Source organism: Tenrec ecaudatus, chromosome 2 (assembly GCF_050624435.1).
Source record: "Tenrec ecaudatus isolate mTenEca1 chromosome 2, mTenEca1.hap1, whole genome shotgun sequence".
Lineage (NCBI taxonomy): Eukaryota > Metazoa > Chordata > Mammalia > Afrosoricida > Tenrecidae > Tenrec > Tenrec ecaudatus.
Window position 1 is genome coordinate 2,478,518 of NC_134531.1, and position 21,792 is coordinate 2,500,309.

At 57.6% G+C, this 21,792-nt stretch overlaps 1 protein-coding gene across 1 annotated transcript; it reads right to left on the bottom strand.

Annotated features, from left to right (window-relative positions):
- Window positions 1-1,875: 1,875 nt before the first annotated feature.
- CEP72 (centrosomal protein 72) lies at window positions 1,876-20,485 on the bottom strand. Its single transcript, XM_075540835.1, has 12 exons — window positions 20,391-20,485; window positions 19,097-19,224; window positions 17,960-18,152; window positions 17,399-17,507; window positions 16,401-16,576; window positions 9,362-9,559; window positions 8,017-8,318; window positions 6,934-7,057; window positions 6,125-6,321; window positions 4,690-4,816; window positions 3,527-3,638; window positions 1,876-2,596 (listed from the first exon to the last, which is right to left on the bottom strand). The coding sequence occupies exons 1-12, from the start codon at window positions 20,470-20,472 to the stop codon at window positions 2,440-2,442; spliced, it is 1,905 nt and encodes a 634-aa protein (XP_075396950.1). The 5' UTR covers window positions 20,473-20,485; the 3' UTR covers window positions 1,876-2,439.
- Window positions 20,486-21,792: the final 1,307 nt, after the last annotated feature.

Below are 21,792 nucleotides of genomic sequence, written 5' to 3' on the forward strand. Positions count from 1 at the left end.
CCTTTCCTAGTAGCACCACACATTCAGAACCTGTGCATACACGTCTGTGGACAGGAGGAAAAGCCCGTATTGGAACACGCTAAAGGAGGCCAAGTGGAGAGATACCCCGTCAACATGGTGTGTGAGACTGGCCCGAGAACAGTATCGGTGCCCGTGCAACACTGAAGATCACTGACCACCACCACTGGCCGAAGGAGCCCTGGCGGTACGCAGTAGTTACGCGTCGGGCTGCTCACGGCAAATCCAGCAGTTTGAAGCCGCCAGCTGCTGCGCTGGGGGGGAAGAGATTTCTGGCCCGGTAAAGAAAACTAACCGCGCGGTTCTCTGCCCTGTGCTATAGAGGTGCCATGAGTCGGCATCCACCCCAAGGCAGTGAGGATTTTTTGGTTTACCATTAATACTACACACAAATTCTGTTAAAGTGAATTATAAACCAGCTGCAGTGGTATCACAGAATTGACAGCAATTCCAGCCAGATTGTGAACTGGGTATGAAATGAACTCCCTGCTGATGTCAGATGCGTCTTGACTGGAAGCAGAGAAGCCCAGCAAGATGTCTACTTGTGCTTTACTGACAGTGTCAAGGCATTCCACCGTGTGGGCCATCACGAACTCTGGAGAGCCTCGGGAAGCATGGCGTTCCAGAACACTTCACTGTGCTCACGGGTGATCGGAACCGGAGAACACCACGTGCTTTAAAACCAGGAAACGGGTCTCAGCGGTGTGTTCCCTCACACTTGCTCCATCTGGATGCCGAGCAAGTCATCAGAGAAGTTGGCTTAGATGAAGAAGAACTTGGCATCAGGATTGGAGGAAGGCTTATTAACAAGGAGATGGCAGACCTGACCCAGAGACGGACAGACAGACCAGTGAGAAACAAAGTGGTCAGAAACAGATGCCAACCCTTTCCTGACAGCGAGCCACTGTCTCTCAGACAAACAGTCTCGGATATTCACATGGCAACAACAGGATCGCGGACCTTCACACTGTGCACACAGAAATTGCAGGTAGAACAGAGAGCTAAAATAACACAGTAGGCAAATCCATACAATCATCTGGAAAATCACAGAATATCCTGTCCTAAGGAACAGTTTTAAAAATAGAATCCAAGACACATTTGTCACAAAGAAAAAGATGAATCGGACTCGTTACCATTTAACACTTCTCCTTGGAAGACACTATGAAAAGCACGAGACAGAATGAAAACGAAGGGATTTGCAAGTGCAAGGCAACAATCACACAACGCTCTCTCCCTTACAGGGCGAGGACATTTAGAACAGCCCTGGAGCCATACTGGCCAGACGCGGGATGAACTCACTCCTAAAGCAAGGGCGAGAACGGATTCTCTTCAGGGCAGAATGTGGTGTTAACCGGGACTGATGATTTCTACTACGGTCTGAGGGCCAGAAGCTCCCCACCCCTGGTCTTACAAGAGCCAATCACTCCTAAGAGGACACGAGACAGACCATTGGATGGGGAACTGGGGCATGCACATAAACACTGTAGAGAGGGGGACTCAGAGCCAGCGAAGGTGGGACGATGCTCTCCTCCTGCGCCTGATGGGGTGGGAAGAAATAAATTTGAACAGCCAGACTTTCAAATTCTGATGAGAAATATGAACCCGCAGATCCAAGAAATCCAGGGAGACGTAAGTGAGAAATTGCATGGAGATCTATTTAAAAAGCTTACACGGTTAACATGAAAATCTTTGTTTGAAACTAAGAACTCGCAAGGGCTGAAAGTTCCAAGGTTTGGGAACTTCCAAGACCCCACAAGATCTGATGGTGAAGGAAACCCTCCCTCCAGGACATACCTCGCCAAAGCGGTCCCTGAGGGGCGGCCTGAATCCCCCAGAGTAACAGTCTAACACAGCGGCCAGCGCAGAGCTTTTTATTTTGATGTTAGCTCACATTTCCCACATCAATGAAAGAGTGCTTTCAGAAAAAGCTGCCTTTTACTAGTGAGACCGAGTATGAAACGATACATTCAAGATGTGCAGTGCCCAATAGGACATCTAGTGCATGCCCCATTGCACGCCCCTTTACAGAGAGAGCGCCAGGATCGTGTAGATGCAGTTACTGTGACACGTAATGCACACACACACAGCATTCGTTCCTGTCCCTAAGCACTGGCACCGTTTTCTTGAGGAGGACTTCAGCGAGACATGGAGGGCCTGTGAAGATGCTCGTACTGGCTGGCTTTTCAGAACCCTGCTGGTGCCCAACATGGCCTGCGCCTGACCCAGGGGGCACCTCTGACTGCCACAGGGGCCCAGAGGCTGCACCCCCTCATCTGAAGACAGGTCATGAAAACTGTTTCGTTTGCTTTGGGGTCTGAGTACCTTTCCAACCCACAGGATGATCAAGGCACACGGGACAAGCCCCCCGCCCCACACACACACCCCGTGGCCCCCAGGGTGCAGGTAGAGGCAGGAGCAGTTCTAGCAGCCCCCTGGGCCGGGGCTCCGGGCGGGGAACAGGGCCATGGTCTTCTTGAGCTCCTGGTAGCTCCAGTGCAGCTGCTCCACCTCCGCGCGGTGCTGCGTGCGCATGTGGCCCATCTCCTGCAGCAGGTGCTCGTTGGTGCTGACCAGGGAGCTGGGGGCAGGAAGAGCAGCTCAGCGCCCCAAAGCCCAAGGCCTGCCCTGCCTTCCCCTGAGGGCACTCCCTCCCCCTGCCGGTGGGGGTGAGAGGCACTCTGCAGGGCCCTGTGGTGGTCATAAGCAGACCACTGGCGCAACTGCCAGCAAAACAGAGGCCAAGGGCCATGATTTGGAGACCAGGCCACAGGGTTCTAAGGTGCCACAGTGGTAGCCAAGAGCAGCTCTGACCACGACCCCTCCCCCCAAGAGGGCCACCTGCCCCACCCGATGGAATCTCACTTCAAGTTCCCCCTGACCCCGACCCTCAGGACATAGCTTTCCACCCTCCTGACTGGAGACAAGGCAGTTCTGGGGAAGACCTCTCCTGGCCTGTCACCTCCCTGCCTCTGACACCGCACACACCACCCTTCCCTTCCTCCACCCCATCTGTTCTGCCAGGTCCCCTTGCTTGGGAGTCCTGGCCTTCTGTCACCTGGCCCTCCATGAGAGCCACCCACATCCAGCCTGCCATGTGGGCAGGTAGCTCAGCCCATCAGGAGGGGTGAGAGGTGGGGAGAGAGCGGGAAGGGAACAATGTGAGGAGGCTAGGGAGTAGATGGGGATAGAGTGGAAGTGGGTCACAGCCAACAGGCAGCTGCAAGGATCTGTCCTGTACGCCCAGCTCCCCGTTCCCCTGTGCACCTCTTGGAGGCCTGCCCTGGGGATGCCGTGGCGGACACCTGGTGGCACGTTAGCGCTCAGGGAGCCCCTCATCCTTGTGTCTGCTACCTTCCCTGGCCACCGCTTGGAAGTCCACAGGCCACATGTCTTAGATCACACCCGATAGGCCCCACACCACGGAGCATCCCTGGGTCACACCCGGCAGGCCCCGGCTCCTCGCTGGGACAGAGTGCCCGCCGGGTGCCCTGTGCTTGCAGGCTGGCACCTGTGGCTCTCCTGCAGCATCTGGGTGAGCTCCTGGATCTTGTCATAGTGCTCCAGGTGCTGTTTCAGCTCCGCAATCTCGCCAGACAGCCGCTTCACGCTGCTCTGCAGTCCTGAGGAGACGAGGTAGGGGCTGAGGGGGCCTCCAGACCCTTCTCAGTACCAGGATCACGGCAGAGTTCACACTGCTCACACTGCGTCACGAGGCCACAGGTGTGCCCACTGCCCCTGGATGGGGCTGCCTGAAAGGGGTCAGGGACCACCAGGCCTCTGTTGCTGACAATGGGGAGCAGGGCTGTGGGGCAACTCCTGCTGGGCTCAGGAGGATCAGCCAATGTCCTTGTGACACAGCCCCTGGCACCGCCCCCTCCATGTGCCTTCGACCCTGGCTCTTCCGAAAGGGAAGCGATCCTAAACCAGGACCCCAAGAAGTCCGCCACACACACATTTTGACACGACAGTGAGATGGCCGCAGTGGTGAGTGCAGTGCCAGGCGGCAGGCACGGGGGTGGGGTGGGGGGTGCTTCTGAGCCCACGTTAGAGCCCCCAGTCTCAGGGACTCCTAGAACTTGCACATTTCAGAACTCTCAGAGTAGCCAGAAGCTCCAGCAAACTGCAGGCAAAGTTCTGGTGAGCAGGCGCCAGTCTCCTCACTACCCAGAGGAGCCAGGAACCACGCCTCCTGGGGCCCATCTGAGGTCATGGGTACGTGCCTGTTAGCTGGAGCAGGGTCGTGGTGAGGGGGAACGGGGGGTGGGTATCTGAGAGCTGTGATCATGGTGACCAGGGTGCCTGACAGAGCCTTAGTCTGGGTGAGGAGGCTTCCACAGCGTCACTGACCTCCTAGTGCCCCCCGAGGTCTCAGGAGAAGCCAGTGCTGGCACAGAGGCAGCAGCACCTGTGCCGAGGGCGTCTGTAGGCTGTGTGCTGTCTGATCATCAACCTTAGAGCAGGCCCACCTGCAGTCACGGCTGGGCGTAGACTGGGGTCCCCAGAGGGCGCAGGAACGCCTTTGACTGAAGTCAGAGAAGCTACCTTGACCCAGCTCCTCCTCCTTGAAGATGGGGAAAGCCCACTTCCACTGTGGCACTGCTGCCGTGGCCTGCTGCTGCCAGGTGACCTGCACCTGCACTCGCCCAGCTGCGCCCGCACCCAGAAGCTCACCAGTGATCTGCACGTTCAGCGTGGAGGCCATGTCTGCGCTCTTAGCTTCCTTCTTCAAACTGAATAGGAGGGACTTCAGGGTGCTGTTTTCCTCCAGAGACCGGTCCAAGTGCTGCTGCAGGTCCTCCTGCCGGCAGGAGTGTGCTGAGCGCCACGTGCCCGTGTCCTGGGAACACGGCTTAGCGGGGCCGTGGCTCCCAGCCCGCCTGAGCTGAGCCCCCTCCTCCCCACTGCCATCTGCCTCAGGGGACTCGATTCAACGGCTGTCTCAAGAATGGGGCAATGCCCCCCCCCCCAGTCAGAAGGGCACACTCCCAGGCCAGGGTCAGAGGTTCCATCTCCCATGTGTCTGGACTGGAGGCTTCCCTATGGACATAGAGCTGGCCCCTGAGATAGAGGCCCAACCTTCACGCTGGGGCTGCAGCAACACTAGTGAAAACATGGGGGCATCCAGGGGGAGGATCCTGCCCACGCTGCCGGGTCCGCCTGGGAGGGCTGACTCATGTGTGAGACCCAAAGACCGATGCTGCTGTGTGAGGTGGTCTCGGGCCTCAACTTCTAGCAATCTGTTACATAACTCAGTAGCCAAGGGCACCTGAGCACTGCCTGGGTGAGGACCAGCCAGTGGCAGGAGCCACCGGCACCCTCTGGTGCCACCAGGTGGCAGATGGTCCCTCAGGTCACAACACACAACGTCTGCATGGGGGCCATGGAAAAAGACCGAGCTTCAAGGACAAGAATGACAGGTTCAAGTTCAAATTCACTCGTGTCTTTACAGTCTGTAACAGGTCTAGTTATTTCAAGGAGGCCTGGTAGTGCTGTCCATCAAGTGTTTGGCTGCTAACTGCAGCTTCTGCTCAGGAGAAAGATGAGGCTGGTGTCCCCGTGAAGACTGTCAGCCTTGGAGACTTAGAGAGGAGTCAGAGTGGACTCCATGGCCACAGGGACGCTGTAGGGCAGCAGCATCTCACAGCGAGCACCCCACAGGTCACAGTGGGGCCTGGGTTCAGGCTCTGTGATAGAAGAGCCCCGTCCTCACCCTGCTGCAGCATAGCTGCTGGTTCCCGACCATCAACCAGGCGGGCAGCCTGACTCCGAGCCCATACTGTGGGCCCAATCACTGAGTGGGTGCTGACTCGCCTTGTCGGCAGTGAGTCTGCCTCTCCGTGGGGACAGTGCAGACCCGTCCCTAGCGTGTCCATGGAGCCACAGCTGGATTTGAACTGCTGACCTTTAGGTGAGCAGCCTTAACCAGTGCCACCAGTTTCCTTAACCAAACCAACCACGGGTGGGTGGTATACACGGTCCATGCCCGCCATGCCAGCCAGGCGCTCGTGCCTTGGAAAAAAGGCCTGTCCAATTACTTTTGGCGCCCAAGGGTCCCATCGACAGCCTCCACCTGCCCACAGGGGGGCAGGCAGCAGGCAGGGCTCACCGTCTCCCTGCGCGCAGCCTCCAGCTCTTGGTGTGCCTCTCCCAGGGCGGCACTGTGCTGCTGCTGTTGCTCCTCCAGGTGCTGCTGCAGGGACTCATTCTCCTGGGTCAGGTGGCCCACCGCCTCACTGGCCAGCACTGCCTGGTCTTGGGCCGCTGTGAGCGCTTGGACAGAGGACAGGATGTGCCTCACCTGAGCTGGACACAGGGTCACATACCTGTGAGCCAGACACTCAGGGGCGGAAAGAAACAAACTGCTTCCGGTCTGTTTTCAACAACTTGGTCCACCCATGATGGGGACCTGGGGCTCAGTTTCCTATTGCCTGGGGAGGAGGAGGGTGGACTCCCCCCCTCCCCCACAGAGGATGCTCAGGTCTGTCAAGAGCTGCTGGAACTTGAGTCTGCTTGGGGCCTGGACCCTCAGAGCTATTGGCCAGAGGTAGGGGTGCCCAGACAGGACTAGGCTGAGCAGACCACCCTCCTGTCACTGCCCACAGCCAGAAGGCACTTAGAGCCCAGGGCCCCGGCCAGCAGGGGTGAGTCTTTGCTCACACTGGGGCATGGGGCGGGAAAGACAGCAATGGCCAGTCTCCTTGTCTCCACCCAGATGTGGGCCATGTCCTCTCTAGGGGTTCACCTTCCCTGCCTGGCCCTCCCTACGGTCAGGTCACTCCTGATCTCCTGAGGGACAGTATCCACGAGCGGTGTGGCCAGTGGCAGGACCACACCGCATGGTTCTGGAAGAACCGAGGAGCAGCTGGTGGCAATGGGGGCTCTGGGCTCTAGTCCCTAAAGCACCTGGCTGCTCACCCAGGAAGGCCTCGTTGCTATGCAGGGACCTGCGGCCGCCCCAGTGCCTGTCCACCAGGTCCAGGAGGGTTTCCAGGAGTGCGGCCTCCAGGGTTGATGTCCTTCCGGGTGGGCCTGCCATGCGCTGCAGGAGAGGTCCGGGACCCTCAGCCCTCAGGTGCGCACTGGCCCCAAGGCCTGCGGGGGGCGGGGGCAGAACAAGGGGTGGGGCACCGACACTGTGCTGATGCCTGCAGCCTGGCCCACCCACACCCCTGCCGCCCTGTAGGGAGGGCGGGCCCTGGGTGGGGTCGGTCTGCCTGACAGCCCGAGACAGTGGCACTGCACTACACCAGAGTGGTGTCAGGTAGAGGGCACAGCGGGCGAGGGCAAGGCTCTGTGCAGGTGTGCAGAATATGCAGATTCTCGGCTGGTAGGCACTGCTGTGGGCTGTATACAGGAGTTGGGGCTGCACCTAAGTGTGTAGTTATACTGAGGTGCAGGGTTTTCCATAGGACCGTGGTTATGGTTATGTGCACATACACAGGTGTGAGGTTATGCACAGGTGCAGGGTCATGCAGACAGGTATGTTACCTAGATAGATGTGTGGTTCTACACAGGCATGTAACTAGTCAGGCTCAGGGTACACGTGTGGGGCTTCATGTCTGCATAGCTGTGGGGTCATGCCCAGGTATGGGGAAAACCTGGCTACACCTCTAGCTTGAGGGGAGCCCTTGGGTAGGCCTCCTTGTTCCTCCCACAGGACGCCAAGACCCGCACCCTCAGCAATCACCCCTAGCCCAGAAGGTGCTTGGTCCAGACGGCATGGCTGACTGGTTTAGGACACCTCCATACCCCCATTCCTTCCCTCTTGATCCCGATGGGCAGGTCCCAAGTGTCTGAGCCAGTGGACAAGGCAGTGGAGGGGCAGGTTGCTGGCTTCTCTAGACATTAGGAACAAGGATCCCACCCCCCCGCTGGACGAGGCCTCTGAAGACCCCAGCATGCCCTCCAGGGTCCTGCGTGGAGAGATGGATGGCCCTGGGATGTAGGTGAGGTGTCTCTCGGGCTGCAGTTGGTCCACCCCCTCAGCACCCAGCTCACCTCTCGGGCAACGCTGGCACTGTGGGGCGGCTCCTGGGTCTTGGGCTCCTCGGGCGGCAAGCAGGTCTTCTCGCTGGGGCTCTCTGAGCTACATGGCCTGGCCAGGCTCTCCTCCGAGCTCGGGAGTCCACAGACCCCTGCCAGGCAGCCTGGGCACTCCTGGTCCAGAGGCCCCGGGAACCTGCCTCCGGGGCCCCTGTGCTTCCTGTACCTCTGTGGGCCGGGTGAGGGCTGTGCGGCCATCAGTGTGGGCCCGCTGGACTGCTGGGAAGACCTGAGCGAGCTCTCGAGGTCTGTGGAGTCTGTCGGGAGGGGTGAGGGCTCAGCAGGTGCTTCCAGGGAGGCCCAGACACCGGGGGGCAGGGGCACAACATTCAATTGCTGGCCTCAGACTATGTGGCAGAGACGGACCCTGCATGCAGGAGGACGGCCGGGTCCCCGTCATCAGCACAGGGCTCCGTCTGCTAAGGACACTACGTGGCTGGGGATGATTGACAGCAGGGGCCTCCCAGACAACAGCCTGGGCTTCCTGCCCACCTCACCCCCCTGCCTCAGGCTGGGCTTCTCGGCACTCCCATCTGCCCCGTAAGCCTGTCTCCAGCCCAAGCCTTCCTTGCGCCTCAGTGGCACCATGCCCTCTGAGCAACTCCTACCAATGTGACGCACCAATGCTATAGCCCACCCCACTGACCCTCTCCCTCCCTCCACCATCCCCAGGACCCAACAATGCCCATAACTCACGCCATCTTCTCGTACCACCACCCTTCAGAGTCCTGTGGCCACTGACTTGTTCACCCACTCAGGCCACAGCCCACCACCCAGTCAGACGACGTTCCTCCACTCGCTCCATGGCTTAGCTGAGGCCTGCTCGCTCACGCCACCCTTCTCCTCCAGCTGTCCAGGTAGCCCCCAGGCCCTGGGAGCCCGTCACAGCCCAGTGGTTGTCGGCATTGCTCTGCCTCCCCTCGGTCTCACAGTCTGTGTACGTGCCCCACACCTTTCCCTCCCCCCACCCCAAGCCCTGGGGAAACCCGTGCTCAGCTTTGTAGTGCCAGAAGGGTCATCTGCTCTCAGCAGTCCCCTCAAGTCCCCAAGTGCCACTGGCTTGGCCAGGGGCATGACTTTCACAACCCAGAGCACATGCGCCCAAGTGTGCCGTGATGCGCCTTCCCCAGCGTCGGTGTGTTCATACTCCAGGTCCTACACCCTGAAGAAATGTACATGTGAGTGAGCGTGTGCCTGTGTGCATGTGCGTGTGTGCAGACCAGGACCCTGAGACATGGCCTGTTGTGAATGTGCCTGCGGTCAATTGTGTCTCGAGGCATGGGAGGCCCGGCCCCCTTACCTGGCTGCGGGGGGAAGAGGAAGTGTGGCAGGTAGGCGGGTTGGGTGTCCGACTGCTCCCCGCAGCAATGGTTATGCAGCGGCTTCTCGGAGAGGCCCCCTCGGGAGCTGCGCTTCCTCCTGTCCGGGCCTTTCTGGGCGGCTGAGTCCCCACTCTGGTGCAGGGACGACGATGGCGGGCTCGGTGCACCCCTGGACTCTAGTGAGGAGGAAAAGCGCTGCTAGTCAGTCAACAGCCACTCACTTGCTAAGGACACGCCTGAGTGGTGAAGACACGTGTACAGTGTCACAGGAGACATTCAAATGGAACCTAATGGGGGATGTGAGGAAAGGGTGCCCTGAAGCCTTGGCTTCCCTACACGCTGGCTGAACAGAGGTCCCCCCCCCCCCCCCGGCAGTCTGGTGGCAACCAGAGTCCCACCCTCCACCATAGAGTGGAACTTGATGCTGAGCACAGCCCCCTCTCCGGGGCCCGGTCACTCTGAGCCCCGCACTGCATGCACAGAGGGGACCATAGGAGGAAGGGGCTGGAGCTCGCAGTGAGCCCACTCCTCAGAGGGGCTCAGAGTCCACACAGTGCCTGCTGTCAGGCACTGATCGATCTTCATGAAGCCAACTGCCTCGACTTGCTTCCACCGAGCAGCAGGTGAGTTTGAACTCCTGGTCTTATGGTGCTGGCGGTGTCGGGTGCCTTCAAGTTTCAAATTATGTGACCCATGGTATAGTGGAACCAAACCCTGTCTGCTCCTGCACCACAACTACAGTTGTCATGTGTGAGCCGGTCCCGGCAGCCCCCATGTCCACCCGTCCTGTGGAGGGCCTCTGTTCTCACTGCAGGATGGTTTCCCCCCAAGAACAGGTCTCTGCGAGGCTGGGTGTCTAGAGAAACAAATCCAGTGACATTCATCGATAGAAAGGAAAAAGCTTCTATCAAGAAGGCGCCCAGCCCGGTCCACAGGCCCCTCTGCAGACTCGTTTAGCTATCGAGATGACGCAGGCCGGGCTCCTGAGTGCAGGCAGGCCGCAGGCTGGTGATGCAGTCACCACGGCCCTCGGCAGGGTGCTGACACAGCCCTCAGGGTCCTAGCAAGCAGGAAGGCAAAGCTGCAGAGAGGGAGGTGCCTCAGCTCTCCTCGTAGAAGAGACCACGCCCCCGGAGTGACCTGACTGACAGGCGAGATGCCACCCTACACTTCAGAAATCGTTTGACCACCACACACTGAAGCATGTGACATGGAGTTTTGCCATTCTCGCTGGCTGTACTTCCTCCGAGACCGGTCGTTTGTCCCTTTAGCAGTCCGGGGGACCTTGGATAGTCCTCTGGCGCCACAATCCGAATGCACCGAGTCTTCTTCGGGGGTGCCTCGCTGTAACCACAGTGCCACCAGGGCTGCTTCCACACCCTAGGACCAAACTGCCTGGTGAGCTCGAGGGCAGTGAAAGGAGGAGGGCATGGGTGGCCCCCGGGGCTGCAGCACAGGCCAGGACTCGACTCCTGTCCCTAGGAGTCGGGACTGATTCAATGGCACCTAATAACAACAACAAAAACAAGACCAAGCAGACGGACAGATGGGTGAATGACAGAGTTCCCAGGGTCAGAAGAAGACCTCAGCAGACTCGGGCTCACTGCAACACATGCGCAGACAGACAGACTGCCTGCCTGCAAAGCTCTGAGAGACCTACCAGCTAGCGGTTGAGCGCTGACTTCCTGTGGTGCATCAGGGCTCCACCACACTCCAGGAACAGCCATCTAGAAGCCTGGTGCCCTATTCCCAGGGCCGGGAAGGCTTCCTGGTGTGGAGGACCCCACAGTATCATGAAGGAAGGGTGTACTCAGAAATCACAAGGGTGGGGACCAGTCAGAGACCCAGAGCTCCCAGATGCCAAGGCTGAAGCAATCGGGTCAGCAAGAACACACATGAACATCGAATGGAGCAAAGCAATCAATGCCATGGGCCTGGAAGCTCAGAGTAGGAGATCAGTACCCCCAACTCCACACCAATGTCAATCCCTGACTGAGAAAAACAGACCTCCTGCTACTGTTGTAATTGCAGCCTCTTCCAGGAGATGGCGCTCAAGGCGTCTCAAGACAAGGGGAACAGGACGCAGGGAAGAAGTGCAGGTGGGCTGTAGTCAGGTGCCTATGCTCTGGTTCCTCAAAGGCGGTGCTTTTTAAGAACCACCCCCTCTCCCCCTTCTGGGGACACAGAAGACATGGCTCTGGCCGTGGGCTCCCAGGTCTCAGCTGCCAGAGCCAGACCTTTGGTATCCGGGCTTTTCTGCTCTGCAGCCACCGACCCAGGAAACCTGAACACGGGGTCTGCACACGGTCCACATGGCGCCTCACTTCCCATTCCACAGAGCACCGTGCGGACACTGAGGGACACACTCCTGTGTACTGTCACAGGATCCCTTTGCCACACATCAAGTAGCCTAATACCCCTGCAAGACAGAATGTCTTACCGTTATAAACCCTCCAGCAAACACTAGGATAAAGAAACTAGAGCAAAACTGCCATCAATTGTATCACCTTTTCTACCCCTTAAATCTAACTTACGGCGTCAACAGGAAACTTACAAAAGACCAAGCTCATACCAAAGAAGACAGAACAAAGGTGAAAAACGAAACAAAAACCAGACAAGTAGAAAACAAGCAGGAATATGGAGGATTTAACCCCCCACAGGCCACCAGTCACCTTAACTACAATGACCCAACCCCGCCACGAGGAAGCAGAGCGTGCAGGACGGGGTCAAGGCTAACAGCCAGCAGGATAAGATGACGCCCAGGCAGAACTCTGAGACGAAGGCCCTTGATCTGGAATGGAACTTAGCCCTGTGGCTGTTTTCAGTCAAACAAGAGTCGATCAATAAAGAGAATAATCACAATATCGCTGTGGGTACATCTCAGAATAATGGACTGTTTGGGGTCAAAGGGCAGTACTCTCCCAAGGACAAAGTTCAGGAGGGCTAGGAATGAAGGAAGAATGGAGACAAGACACAGGGAGGGGGCGGGATAGGAGGGTGGCACATGGGGGGGTTGCAATCAGTGAGGTGAAATAGAAAGTGTATGAATTATTGAATGCAAACTGATGATGTGCTTTGTAACCAAATGAAAAGGTAAAGATTCAGAAGGAGGTAGATTTAAGGGGTCGGAGAAGGTAATAAATAGTAATCACAAGAGTAGCCACGTTAACTTAAATTGGACAAAAAATAAAACCACAGAGAGAGCTGGGTACAACTGGAAGAAGAGAGAGAGCAACTTATCCAGCGGACAGTGCACTCCTCAATGTCTAGGAGCTAAGAACAGAGCTTCAAAATATAGGCTGGAGGGTGGAGCAGATTTCCATGAGGGTCAGGGCGAGGCAAAACCCCGACCCTTCGAACAACCTTCAATGATGAGCAGTCACGTGACGCACCAGAAAGACCTCCACTGACAAGGTGCTCTGGGTTGGACGACGTCCTGACCTCCATGTGTGGGGCTGACAAGCTCGGGCCTATCCCACCTGAATTTAGAGACCACCTCAAAACCAGACTGACACCCTGACCACTAATGACAGGAGGCCCGACAGACTGTGGGGGCCACCAAGACCATGAAGGAAGCAAAAGGACATTAACAAGGGAAGAAAAGAACGAAAGGCCACAGTGGGTGTCAGAAGAGACTGTGAAACCTGCTCTGAATCAGGGAGTAGCTAAAGCAAATGGGAGAGAGCATGAAGCCAAAGAGTGGAACAGAAAACTCAAAGGGCGTCTCAAAAGAAAAGAGCCAACCACCCCACCCCGCAAACAGAGCCAAACATTATGAAACGTGTGAAGACCCACAATTAGAAAACCCAAAGGGAAGAACACCCTGAACACACGCCGGAAACTGCAGGAACTCAAGAAAAAAGACTTGACTTACATTGTTAGTGAGGAATGCTGCAAAGTACAACAAACTGTCGGAAGAACAAACAGTCTGCACTGAAAACACACCAGAATGCGCCTTGGACGTGGGCAGGAAGGCCAGACGCCATCTTACAGACTGGACTGTCAAGAGACCAGCCCTGGGACAAGGACATCACGCTTGGAGAAATGGGGTTCTCGTTGGCAGGTGTCATGGAGTTGGTTCCCACCCATGGGGGCCCTGTGTGTGCAACAGAAGGAAACCCTCTTCGGCCCTCAGCCATCCTCACAATGGCGCCCGTGCCCGAGTGCAGGGCTGCAGCCGTGCTGACCCGGCGACTGGACCAGACATGCCCTTCTCCAGGGACTGGTCTCTCCTGGCACGTGCCCACAGTACGTCAGACAGTCTTGCCTTCCCCTTTGAGGCGCATTCTGGCTGTACTCCTTCCAAGGCAGATATGTCGGTTCTTCCGAGGGCCGATGGCGGCGTTAGATGGTGTTGTGTTGGTTATTGCTCACTAACACGATCATTCAAATGTCCCACCTCCTCTGCAGCCCTTCCTTAGTCACTGTCCAACGTTGACGTGCATGAGGCGCCTAACAGGTGACATGCCAGGGCTTGCCACTTTGTGGCAGCTTGTGTGTCACTGTGGTGCTGGAAGCTGTCACTGGAACTTCAAACACCAGCAGGGCTTCCAGACTACAGACAGACCACAAGAAGAGGCCGGCCGCCCACTTCTGAGGAACCGGCCACCGAGCACTGAAACACGGTCAGGTACTGAAAGCCAACGAGCAGAAGCACAACACTGTCAGAGACGGCGCCTCGGGACGGAAGGCACTCAGGAAGGGCTGCCTTCTCCACGGACCGTCTGTCATAGTGATGTGGACGGAGTGAAGCCTTCATTTGCTGATGGGCTGCAAACCTTCATCACCAGAATTTGGAGTGGAGGAAGCATGAATCCAGAAGTTGGTAGACAGTGGTCGGTGTGAGAGCAAGACCCTCAGGAGATGCACTGACCCAGTGGCCATCACAGTGGCTCAGACATCACCGTCACGGGGAGGGCGCTGGTGGACACAGGGTTTTGTTCTGTTGTGAGCTGGAGTCTACCAGACGGCACCTCAGAACAACCATGTGCCGGAGGCTCTCATCCCATTTGGGAATGGCACTGAGTTGATGCAGCCTCCCAGTGACCTACAGCAGTGGCTCTCAATCTTCCTCATGCCGCAACCCTTTCATACAGTTCCTCATGTGGTGGTACCCCGCCCCCCCAACAATAACATTATTTTCGTTGCTACTTCATTACTGCAATTTTGCTACTGTTATGAATCAGGTGACCCCCGCTGATGACCTCAACCCACAGGCTGAGAACGGCTGTCCTACGGGACAGGGCAGAACTAGCCCTGTGAGTTTCTGAGACAGTGATGCTACAGGAGCAGAAGCCACGTCGTTCTTCCAAAGAGCGGCTGGTGGTTTCGAACTGCTGACCTTTCAGACTGCAGCCCATGGAGTAGCCACTACCCTACCAGGGATCCACAGTGGAGCTATCAAAGAAAGGGGTTAAGCACGCCCGCAGGGAGGGGGAGAGAGAGATGCCAAGCCACACGGAGCTCTCCAAGGGGCCAGGAAGTCGGACACGCGTCCAGAATGGACACAGAGCAAGCCTCCCCTGCAATGCAGGCTTCCACGCTGTGAGAAGACACGTGCGTGATGAGCCATCCACATGTGGGGTCCTGTTAGAGCAGCACCAGAGAGCTGAGAAGGGATGTTTTAGAAGAATGTGGGTCAGGCCTGGAGCTCCTTCTGGACACCAGTTTGCAGCCTGTAGAGTGGAGCAGGGCCTACTCGGAAGACGCCCGGAGGGCTGGGGGTGTTTGTTTTCCCACTTCACCTTCGCAGTACTGCACTAACTAAACCACTCCCCCGGAGGGCAGTGCTGTGGGATGCACCTGCCCTCACATGCACTGCGAAGCCTGACAACGTGCTTCCGCCAGTTGGGGCCCAGATGGCAGTGCTGGGCTCCAGGCTCCTCTCCTGCCCCCAGCTCTGCGGTTGCTGCCTCAGGGTCTCTCCAGGGTTGGGTGACAACCAGCAGCAACACACACTCACTCGGAGCTGCTGTTCCTTAGGACCAGTGCTCCCTTCTCCTTCAAGCATGCCTGCCAGCCCTGGGTTTGCAGGGAGTCCACTAGACAAACCCTAAAGCACTCGGAGGAGGTGATACGACAGTGGACAACATGGCAGAGCTAACAGTGGTCACAATTTCACACCAGCCTGTCTCTGTGAGGGAGCACAGCACCCTGTGGCCCGCCCCCCTCATACACACCCTGGGGTCCAGGCATTTCCTGAATGGACATAATGGCCTCAGAGTGAGTCCCCTACACCAAGCCTGTCCAGGCCCCTCTGGAGAGGGCACAGGTGGTCTCAAGGTGTGACATCCACATCACTGCTGTCCAGGCTTCTCTGGACCTGGGAGGTCTCAGGGCATACAGCCCACCCACTCTGGTGTGGGGAGGGCACAGGCCTGGTGGCTTCAGTGTCACTGCAGGGGCAGGGACCAGAGCAGCAGCACTCAGCCGGCCTCCGTGTATCATTTCCTGGCGTGCTTTCACAGCTTCTTCACCAGCCTGCCCTTCAAAGCACTTTGAAAATCAAGTCGCCCTGCATGAGCATCAGGTGTGTGTGAAACCTGGGAGCTGGCTCCAATGAAGGGGAGGAGGGGGCACTGCCAAAGGCGGAGGGCCTAGGGCTTCTGGCCATTGTGTGTACAGGCCACTGGTTCCAGGGAGAGCTCAGAGAAAACCATCAACAGGGGTCTTTTCACTGCCCCAGGGAGAAGCAGTGCCCAGCAAGGCCCACAGACTGAGCCGTGCCCTGCGTCCTCATTGGGGCCTGGACAACTAAGGCTCCTAAAAGCAGGGGGCATCCCTGCTCTGCAGCCATAGAAGCCCGTCCCTCCACTGGCTAGAGAGAGGAACACAACATAGACAGTGGGCCGTCAGGCTGCACTGACTCTCTCTTCCACGGTTCCACCGTCCGAGGGGATGATGGTTTCAAAAATACGGGCCACCTTTGCCAAGTTGCCACCTGAAGCCAAATCTTCTAACTCAGGCGATGGTGCCTGGAGGGACCTGGAGGGAGCCGCCCGTGGCGGGGCTGCGTACCTTGTGAGCTGGGGAAGTCTGTCTCGCGCTCCCTCTGGCTGGAGCTTGTGCTCCCAGGTGGGTTGCTCAGGTCCCACTCACACTCGGCGATGAGGTTCAGGACAGCCTCGTCGTCTGCGTCCAGGACCTGGCACTTTGACAAGGGGTCGGCGCCCTTGGCCCTGCAGTGGCGAGGCCTGTGAGGAAAGGCTAGCTCAGAGAGGAGACTAAGGCTGCCAAGGAGTTCATTGACTTGGTTCTACCACCAATGCTCATGGAAGCAGCAGTCAAGAGATCCAAGGACAAATCTGCGGTTAGTGTGTCAAGTGGGTTCTGATTCAGTGACCACTCATACAGCGGAAGGAAACCCCACCCAGTCCCCCATGAGGCAAACCTGATGCACAAGGCTCTGCAGAGCAGGGGTTCTCAACCTGTGGGTCGTGACCCCTCTGGGGGTTGAACGACCCTTTCACAGGGGTTGCCTGATTCATAATAGTAGCAAGATTACAGTTATGAAGTAGCAATGAAAATAGTTTCATGGTTGGGAGTCAGCACAACATGAGGAACTGTATGACAGGGTCGCGGCACACGGAAGGTTGAGAACCGCTGCTGCAGAACATCAGAGAGTGAGGATGGCACTGAGAGCACTAGGCCACGGTGGGCAGCACTCGACATTCTCCTGGTTCTGGAGGCGGCGAGTCTATTCACGGGCTTCTCTCCTGGGTTCTGGGAGTTGCTGCTGGTCCTTGACATCTCTCTCCCCCTCTCCCATCTAATCTGTCCTTCCTCTATGTAAGTCATTTGGTTTAGGACCCACCTGGCCTGGGAGACACATCTAGAGAATGTAGGAGCAGGAAGCTCCCCACTGTCCACCTCAGGCTTCAGTGGCACCAGCTGTCACTACTACCCTCTCTTCTCTGCACACCGGCCTGACATGACCATCGGGGCCCACAGAGGTCACGTATGCCAGCTAGACAAGTCTGAGAAACGCACTGCCCTGTGGGCCACTCTCCTCCTACCTGCCACCTTTCAGAGCAGCTGGGAACATGGGCTTGGAGTCCAGCGATTCCTCGGACGTAAAGTGTAGCCGGGATGCTTTCCGCTCACTCTCTCTCACTGGGCGGTCATCTAGGCAGGAAGCACACAAAGGAGCCAGCTGTCTCAAAGGACCAGTGTGTCACAGCGGGGCCCCTGGCCGCCCTCCCAGGAATCCAGACTCATGCTTCTGCTGCTCGCGGGCCACACAGGGAAGGGGCCCGACAGGTGCAGGACTGGACTCCAGGGCAGATGGGGAAGAAGGGGTCCTCCTTCTCCATGTGGCGCGTGATTGAGCAGAGCTGATCCAGAGTCTGTGTGCCCACCTTCCTGTCTCCATGTAGGGCCCCCTTTCCCACCTACCCTGGCAGCCGTCCAACAAGCACTAGTCCTACAGGACACAGGAAAAGGACTCATAGCCATCAGTGCCCTGCTTAAGACATGCCATCCACAGGACTAACCGGGGAGCACAGGACAGCCTGACCCTGATGCTCGGAAGCAGGAGCATTCCCAGGGTAAACTGCCCCCAGCACCCGAGTGCCTACCAAGCTGCCGGAGGTGTGGGAGCATGTGCACCACAAAAAGGCGGTAATCAGACTCATTCTTCACGACAGGGTTCAGCCGGAAGTCCACGTCCGTGAGCTCCAACAGCGCATGGAGCCGGAAGACTTCCGCTAACGAGGAAATACAGTTGTAGTAGAGGTTGAGTCTTTCCAGCACAGTCAGGTACTGGATGCCCTGTATCAGGGAGGAAATGCTGGGTGAGGCCACATAGGTATTAAATGGCAAGGCGGGCCCAATACCAACTGAGCCCTACAGACTTGACAAACCCACTTGGAGTCAGTCGCAGCAGTACCAGAATGAACATCAGTAGGACATGCCTGGCCAGGCCCAGGCAGTTTGTGGGAAAATGAAATGCAGAGATATCTGACTTTTCCCATGAATTCCTTGAGGCCCTTTTATCCAGTGACATTGCATTCACCATGTCGTGTCTGTGGACATTGATCTTCACGGGGTACTCAGTCTGCACCATGCTACGGGCCGGAGCCGTGACCTCTGTCATCTGTCCACAGTCCTACCTGGTAAATATTCCTTTTACTTACTTTTCGGGGGCGGCTCAGGGAGGGTGAGGGTCCTGGCACCTGGCCTGGGGAGGATCCCTGAACAGTGCCAAAGTGCCGCCTTCCCCTCCAGCTTTTCCCAAAGCCCAGGCGTCCCCGTAGACCACTGGCCTCAGTGATCCTTCACTCACCAGCAGAGTCTGTGCCGAGACCCTGCCTGGTCTCAGGCTGGGGCGCAGAGAAGGTAGCCAGCCCCCACCTTGTCACTTGAGTGAGGTTGTCACTCAAGGCCCGGAGGCCAGACAGAGTCCAGAGTAGATGGAAAAACATTGCCAATGAAGAGATGGAGAGCAAGAAGCCCCACAAATTAGTGTCTGAAACCTTGTTTTATTTCCTTTAAAGATACAACGGTCCCTTTCAGCGAGCTATGGCTTTTGGTTGTCCAGAATGGTTGCAACAGAATGTGCAAGCATCTCCTTCAGGGCAAACCCCAGGAAAACCACTGCTTGCGTAGGTGGAGGTGCGTACCCACAAGTCAATACAGAAGACTGTAACACCCCCCCCCTGTCCCCTGCCGTTCACAGCAGGGGCCTCCCTGTAACACACGCCCCTACAACTTACCTCCAGACTAATCAGTGAGTTGCGTGAGAGATCTAAAGATTTCAGGCCTGTTAAATTCATCAGAGAGTTGCCTAGGTTCGTAATCTTTTCTTGATAAGTTCCAGGCACAGATAATGATCGAAGTTCGGCTAAGCACAGAAAAGGACAACGTTTTAAACGTTTGGTTTTTTGAAGGAAAATAAATCATTGCAATAAAAGCCCACATTCTTAGTTTAAAAACTACACTGGACACACAAGACATAAACATCTAAAGAGGAAAAGAGATGAAACACTATCCTTTTTTCCCCCACTGATGGTGAGCTGGGTTTCTCCTACATGTACCGGAGACTTCCTCAGTCTTTTGAGGAGATAGGATGGGAAGTCATTCAGAAAGCATCTGAGATGCTTGCAAAAGGCGAGTGCTAACATGAAGGAACAGGTGATCACAGGTCAGTCTCAGATGTTGTTGGCCTTCACACTATGCCCAAACCCACAGGCCCCCTTCCAGCCCCGGGGCTTCTCCCCGCAAATCTAATGGGGTCTGGGCCCAGTTCTACTGCTTCTTTAAAGTGTTAAAGATGCCCATTAGATAATCCTACCCTATCGCCTGCTGCAGCCATCGCAGGGGGGCTCCCTGGCGGAACCCCAGCTGTGGGGCTGACCCACCCGCGTCCACTCTGCGCTTGCGTGGGAAGGTGGACTGGGTGTCCTGCACCTCGCTAACTGCCCCTCTGCAATAAGCCTTTATTGAACACAAACTCTTACGAAACCAGACTTTTCCACGGCCGAAACGGCACGCTCCCTTTCACAGGAACGTTTATTTTCAAAACGATTCTGGATTGAATTGAAACCTGGTTGGGCACACATCAGACCCGGGCTCGACTGGCCCAGGACTCGGCGGCGAGCAGTGCCCTGCGCTGGTTTGGGGGATGCTGCCGCCCGCACAGGGGTGCACGGGTGTTACAAGCCGGGCTGCGAAGGGAAAGGTCAGAATCTCGGCCCCCCAGGCCCCCCTCGGGAGGCCGATGCGGCTTTCCACTCGCGCGGACGCTCGCAGTCTGGGAAACGCACAGTCCTGGAAGATGGGAGTCCACGCGATGGCGGAAGGTCTCCCTAGGGCAGCCTGGCCTCCTGCCCCGAGCATGCACCCCTCAGCAGCGCTCCGGGGACCCTCCGCCAGGCGCCGTGAGAGCATAGCCTTCCTCACGCCCCCCGCGTCTCTCAGCCCCGGCCCTCAGCCCGTGTCCCTCAGTCCCTCGACGTGCTCCACCCGGAGCCCGCGGCCCTGGGACGGTGCCCGCCGCCCGAGCCGTACCCAGCTCTTGGTGCGCCGCCAACCCGCTCTTCTCTCGAACCCTGTCCTCAGTTAGAACAAGCCGCAGCCCCGGGGGCGCCATGTTTTCAAACGGAACGCCGCCGCGCCTGCGCACTGAGGCCGGCGGGCGCTGGGGCGGGGCTTGGGGCGGGGCTCTGGTGGGCGGGACCCACAGGCTGGGCTCCAACGACAAGAGCCCGTACGGGGCGGGTGGGCGTGGTCATACACGCCTGGGCGGGTTGCGGGCGTGGCTAGAGTGGGCGGGTCGGGCGGGTCTCGCGGGACCTTATGCAAATCCCGGGCGAACAGGCCCGTGGCGGGCAGTTGCGGGTCGCGCCGCCGTAGGAGAACTTACTCTGGGCACGCTCCTCTCGGCGCCGCCGCCGCCTCTAGCTGGGGTCCTGTGTCCGCGTCTCGGTGGCGCCCTCGCCCCGCCTCGAAGGCGCCCACCTAGTTCGGGGACACCTGGGTGGGCGTGGGGTGGGGAGAGGGCGTGGGTACCCCTGGGACGGAGCCTTAGGGAGCCCCCGTGTCCCCCTACTGCACTGCCTGGAGGGGTGTAGGTCCCCGTGGTGGGAGGCGCCCCGTGCACTCCGGTTTAGATTCGAGGCTCAGCTGAGGGCCCCTGCAGATCATCTCCCCAGGCGTGGGGAGCAGCAAGCGGGGATCTGCATCTCTGGGCCGCTCAGCCCTGGATGTAACCAGGCTTTCCGGTTAGCCAGCCGGGCACACATTGAGCGTCCACTCTGCTCCATTGCACAGCGATTCAGTGGACACCCCTGGCGTGCCTCTCACCAAGGTGCGGCCTTTTGGCACAGACGGTATAGGGCGTCAGCGCGGTCCTCCAGGCGCTGGCGTGGATAGGGCTGCACACCTCTCCGGTACAACTAGGACACAATGCACAAAGACTAAACTTTCCCGGAGCAAACAAGAAGGGAAACAAAAGGCTTCTGTAGACGCCACCAAGAAAAGTTGCTGGCAGTACAGGCGGCAACTGTGGAGCTCCAAATACTGCAGAGTGTTTCCATCTGGGTCAGTCAGGTGTGGGCCTCAGGGGACCTGCTGCATCCGGCCTGTCTGGGATAGCAGCCCACAGCGTGAGGGACACTATGGGAGCAGCTATGTGTCTCCACCTACACTGTGGGAAACAAACAAACGAAGGATTTGCCTTCCACCTCTGAGATGCCAGCATTTCCTCTTAGACCTTCAAGTACGTATTTTTCTGAGGACTACATGCTTGGAAAAGGAAGAGAGGAAGACCGTCAACAAGGTGGACTGACGCTGGCTGCTGCAATGGGCTACAATAGAACGGCTGTGAGGACGGCTTGCGGCCAGGCAGTGTGTTGTTGTGTTGTGGACTCAAGGCACTTAGCAACCACCACCACGACCACGCCAACACGCT